Here is a 5,988-nt window from a genome sequence, read left to right on the forward strand (position 1 = left end):
TCTCATATTGGTCGCGTCACATTCTTTTTCAGACTCTGAATTTGTTTTATTGCCATTGTAGTTTTGCAGTGTACTAGGAATTTGCTTTCGGTCGTGGTGCATAGCATGGAGACAACATTGGACAGGGTGCAAGGAGACAGCCCAGTGCAAAGAGCAGAACAGGGTGCACCAACGCGCCATAGCATCCATACACAGCGCCATCTCGATCAGGAGGCAAGTTGTGAAAGTGTCTTTTTGGCTGCTTGTTTTCAGTGTTACCTGCAGCTCCACTGTAGTGTCCACTACTGTGCTGTCCACTACTGTGCTGTCCACCACTGTGCTGTCCACCACTGTGCTGTCCACTACTGTGCTGTCCACCACTGTGCTGTCCACTACTGTGCTGTCCACCACTGTGCTGTCCACCACTGTGCTGTCCACCACTGTGCTGTCCACTACTGTGCTGTCCACCACTGTGCTGTCCACCACTGTGCTGTCCACCACTGTGCTGTCCACTACTGTGCTGTCCACCACTGTGCTGTCCATTACTGTGCTGTCCACTACTGTGCTGTCCACTACTGTGCTGTCCACTACTGTGCTGTCCACCACTGTGCTGTCCACTACTGTGCTGTCCACTACTGTGCTGTCCACTACTGTGCTGTCCACCACTGTGCTGTCCACTACTGTGCTGTCCACTACTGTGCTGTCCACCACTGTGCTGTCCACTACTGTGCTGTCCACTACTGTGCTGTCCACCACTGTGCTGTCCACTACTGTGCTGTCCACTACTGTGCTGTCCACCACTGTGCTGTCCACCACTGTGCTTCCAGCCTTTCAGAAACCAGAGACATAACCTGGTTCAGGGGGTGGAGCCTAATTCACACATTATTGTGGCATAGCTTCCTTTTTTGGCACTTTTCATAGTTAATTGTTAGCTAAAACATGAATAACTTAGCCTTTCTTTGTTTCAGTAGTAAGACCAACCATTTTATATCAAAGTAATTCAAGAACACAACATATTCAAATAAACACTATTTATTGACCATTGTGTAGCTTAAATTTGTCTTTATTCTCTCTTCAGCCCAAACAAAACCAGATAAATACATCCTAGTCCTACTGTAGGGGTGGCAAAGTAGGGTTAGGGTTAGGCCTACTGTAGTTATGACTGGTTCCAATACCCCAAAATCTGAGTGTCTGTGATCTATCCATCATTACATCATCACTCTTTGTCTCCCAATCCCCATTTGGCTGTGTGGGTCCTGAACTAGCATTCTACTACATGTCATGTTACAAATTGAACATACAGTAAATACAGTGAAACACTAAATCGTAGACTGTCCTTTGGATCTCATCTATCATACTCCTCTAATAGACAAAAACATAGTTTTTCACACACATACACACACGCACACACACACATGCAGGGACTGCATGCTAAGATGCACTTGGTTTTGCTGTTAGGGGTTCAGACGTGTTGTATTTGTATTTATTTGTTTTTGTATTTATTTGTTTTCTTAGAAAGGAGATGCACTTATGATTTCTGGCGACTAGTAGTACTCTTGACTACCAATGTTGAATGCACTTATTATACTTTAAGTCGCTTTGGATAAAAACGTCTACTAAATGATTGTGGTGCAATTTTTCATCAGTGTAGCAAGAAGACAAATGTGAGTTAAAGAAAATACCGATTTTTATTTTGTGTAAAATAGACTCAGCTTCTTAAAACTCAAGTCAACAGGTGAACTGTCTTCAACCTTGATTATGAAGAAAATATTTGTATAATATACATTCATATTAACAACAAATATTGATCATAGTTGAAATTATCAGAATATATTCAATAAAATAAATAAATAAAGACTTAATAATATGCCACACATTTTGTAACAAAGTAATACATGTATACCATTATTGATTATTGACAAAGTAATACATGTACTGTATATCATGATTGATTATTGAGTCTTTTGAATCTTTCCATAAGGGCCCTCAGCACATTGCCAGGGATTTGTTGATGACTCACAATGAGCGATTGAACAGCTTCCTGTACCTGAAAGTCAAAATAATTAGCTCTCAAATAGCTATATCTACATCAGGTACTATTCCATATGAAGCTGTTGAGCATATGAGCAAACTAAAACATTGTTTTTGACTTGCTGAAGATACATTACTTGCTGAAGATACATTACAGGTTGAAAAGAACATTACTTCAAAGGTATTTACTCATTCTGTAACCCCAGCCCTAACATTCAAGCACAAACATTTTGAAATGGCACATTTTGAAATACATGTTGAGCAATTGTGAAAGTAGTTGAAATATAATTTAACCAGCACTTATATGCATCTATAAAAGGTATACCAGTTATTGATAAAAGCTTGACACGTCATACCTTCTCGGCCAGTTCTGTTGCTGTGAGGCTTGGATCATAAGGAATGGGATCACCTAAGTATGTGCGAAACTTCACCGGAAAACCACCATATACAGGAGCACAGGGAAAACGAAATCTGTCATAGGCCCATTGGAAAATTCCTAAGAAAACACATACAGTATGTCATTTACACTAAAACACTGCAACTTTCAATAACTCATGGCATTTGTTACTTTTAATGATTTTTCACTCATTCTAGAAATGCACATACTTACGTAGTGTTCCAAGAGACCTGAATCCTTCCCTGACGTTCTGTGTAAACATGGGAATGATGGGCTGGAAGGATGAGCAGTTACAAGAATGCCTCTGGTCAGTAGGGATGTACTGAACTCTGGCAACACTGTCATTCATAGATCAGTGTTTTCAGATCCGAGTACAGGAGGGAGAGGACGTCACCATCTAATGGCTTACCACTCGAGAGTCTATGGCCACCTGGGCAAAACCTGTACGCTTGCCCCAGATCATAGGGTAGGTCTCATCACTCATCAGTGCCTCGCGCACCCCACCAGGCGCTATCCCCAACAGGTGGCCACTCCTCAACGTCTTCACACACTCCTCCCGGGGCCCATGGATCACACTGAACACCTCAAGGAGAAGCTTAAACCCTACATCACAGGATACAGGACAGGACACAATCATCACAAATAAACAGACAAATGTATTTTACACATTTGTAGCTGGCAGTGGTAGTGTTGGTGTTAACTTGGTCATATGGGTCAAGGTAGTGGCTTTACTTTGCTTATCCAGTTTATTTCTTTTTACCTCTGCCCCAGCGACAGGTAATGTTTTCGGTGGCATGTGTACGTCCGTACTTCCGTCCATCCGTACGTCTGTCAGCAGGATTACACAAAAACTACCAGACCGCTTTTCATGAAACTCAGTGGAGGGGTGTAGCATGGGCCAATTTAGAAACCATTCAATTTTGGTGCACACAGAGCCATGAAATGCATTCAGGGCAGAGGTCTGTGCTCTCTGGGCACCATTTCTAGTTTCGAGACTGTAAAATGTAAGAACAAGGTTTTAAGTTAACTTCACAGTTCATCCCCTTAAAGGAATAAAAAGCCATCAAGCTAAAGCGTGACTGGAGAGAAATAGACCCTCTACTGTACCTACCTGGCATCTTGAACAGGACGTGGTCAGCGACAGAGTGGCAGGTCCTTCCCTTTAGAATGATGATTTTAGCCAGGAAGTAACAATAGTCGATGGGGATGGCTCCATGGTAGTAGACTATGAGGGCAGGGCCCTCGTCAGGGACGTTCTCTAGACCATGGACCTCATAGCCTAGTGAAAGACAGACAGGAAAAGAACCAGGGACCTCATAGCCTAGTGAAAGACAGACAGGAAAAGAACCATAGACCTCATAGCCTAGTGAAAGACAGACAGGAAAAGAACCATGGACCTCATAGCCTTGTGAAAAAGACAGACAGGAAAAGAACCATGGACCCCATAGCCTTGTGAAAAAGACAGACAGGAAAAGAACCATGGACCTCATAGGCTAGTGAAAGACAGACAGGAAAAGAACCATGGACCTCATAGGCTAGTGAAAGACAGACAGGAAAAGAACCATGGACCTCATAGCCTAGCGAAAGAGACAGACAGGAAAAGAACCATGGACCTATGGAGGTCTAGTCTTAGTGTTGACACAGACAGAATGATAGAGTATAGACTATACTATATATATGAAGTTTAGTATTAGAGAGTTGTGTAAGTCTCTTACAAACAAAACAAAAAAAGCCCAAAAATTGAAATACTTGCCATGCCATATAGTGGCATGCCCATTCCATAATGTTGCCAAAGTCTTTCTGGCCCTGTCCCTCCAGTTGTTTGAATAGGTCTCCTGCAGTTCATTCTCAAGCTTGTAGACATGCAAGAAGAGAACGGAGAGGTAGAGAAGGAGCATGATGACAAACGGCAGTATGAAAATGACAGCCAGTGGAGAGAGAACCCAGACAAGGTAGTCAAGGTAGCTGAGGGGCTCCAGGTTTCCCAGTCCCACCCAGTGCTCCCACAGCTGGAGCAGGCAGGAGACGGACGGCCTTGGGGACTCAGCACAGGAATCATTCTCACAGCTCATCCTGTCTGCTCAGTCTCACAGCCTCCCCGCTGGTCCACACCTACATCACACACATTACTGTCAGATAGGTGGCTGCATGAGATTGACAACAGATCTAAAGATAATGATGATTAGGCTACATTTCCAAAATGCCTGCTAGTAATATACAAAGTACATTATCACACTGCACCAACAGTAAACATATTATCAGAATGATTTAATACAGTAGGCCTAGCTATCAACACATTTACATAATGGCCAACAGTTGGTATTAAAGTGCAAACCTCAGAGGGAATAGATGGAAGATAAAGCCCATCTCTACCATGGAGCTAGGTATCTCTAGCCCAGCTGCCTCTGTTCAATAGCGAACCAGTATTTCCAATGCGGGTGTCTGATAATGTCGCATCTTTTACCTCTGATTTAAATCAGTTTTTGCTTTTCTAAATGATTCAACACTAGAGAGATGAATGTCTAGTGCTAGCCCACTGTCACCTTAAAAGACTCTAGTGACGCCTACAGTCTAGTATCGCGAGACTCTAGTGACGCCTACAGTCTAGTATCGCGAGAATGACACCAGAAAAGGTCATCATGCTGTGCGAGGCGCGAACTCATGAAATGAAATGACTCTGAAACATATTAATATAACTCTGAAATCAAATGACAAATGACTTCTAGCTGTGCTGGCTCAGCTGCGACATGGTTACTAGTATCTGGACTGCTAGCTAACATTAGCTTAGGTTATCTAGACTGCTAGTCATATATATATCGAGACTGTTAGCCAGCTAACTTTACACGGTTTGAGTGAACAAAAAAGCTGGAGCGAATTGACCAGCCTGCTGTCAAGGTAAGTGCTAACATTAAAGACTAGCTATGTCCTCTAGTCTAGCTATGTCCTCTAGTATGTCCTCTAGTCTAGCTATGTCCTCTAGTCTAGCTATGTCCTCTAGTCTAGCTATGTCCTCTAGTCTAGCTCCTCTAGTCTAGCTATGTCCTCTAGTTTAGCTATGTCCTCTAGTCTAGCTATGTCCTCTAGTCTAGCTTTGTCCTCTAGTCTAGCTATGTCCTCTAGTCTAGCTATGTCCTCTAGTCTAGCTATGTCCTCTAGTCTAGCTATGTCCTCTAGTTTAGCTATGTCCTCTAGTCTAGCTATGTCCTCTAGTCTAGCTATGTCCTCTAGTCTAGCTATGTCCTCTAGTCTGGCTATGTCCTCTAGTCTAGCTATGTCCTCTAGTCTAGCTATGTCCTCTAGTCTAGCTATGTCCTCTAGTCTAGCTATGTCCTCTAGTTTAGCTATGTCCTCTAGTCTAGCTATGTCCTCTAGTCTAGCTATGTCCTCTAGTCTAGCTATGTCCTCTAGTCTAGCGCTATGTCCTCTAGTCTAGCTATGTCCTCTAGTCTGGCTATGTCCTCTAGTCTAGCTATGTCCTCTAGTCTAGCTCCTCTAGTCTAGCTATGTCCTCTAGTCTAGCTATGTCCTCTAGTCTAGCTATGTCCTCTAGTCTAGCTATGTCCTCTAGTCTAGCTCCTCTA

General features: G+C 43.0%; 1 protein-coding gene across 1 annotated transcript; it reads right to left on the bottom strand.

The window, feature by feature from the left end:
• Window positions 1-1,921: 1,921 nt before the first annotated feature.
• Window positions 1,922-4,479, bottom strand: LOC311313390 (DGAT1/2-independent enzyme synthesizing storage lipids-like; the record flags this gene model as incomplete). Its single annotated transcript, XM_084443514.1, has 6 exons — window positions 1,922-2,026; window positions 2,367-2,506; window positions 2,621-2,681; window positions 2,817-3,010; window positions 3,519-3,686; window positions 4,161-4,479. 6 exons carry the CDS (start codon window positions 4,477-4,479, stop codon window positions 1,922-1,924), a joined length of 987 nt encoding a protein of 328 aa, XP_084299640.1.
• Window positions 4,480-5,988: the final 1,509 nt, after the last annotated feature.

The sequence above is a fragment of the Borostomias antarcticus genome (assembly GCF_949987555.1).
Source record: "Borostomias antarcticus genome assembly, chromosome: 9".
In the NCBI taxonomy this organism is placed as follows: domain Eukaryota; kingdom Metazoa; phylum Chordata; class Actinopteri; order Stomiiformes; family Stomiidae; genus Borostomias; species Borostomias antarcticus.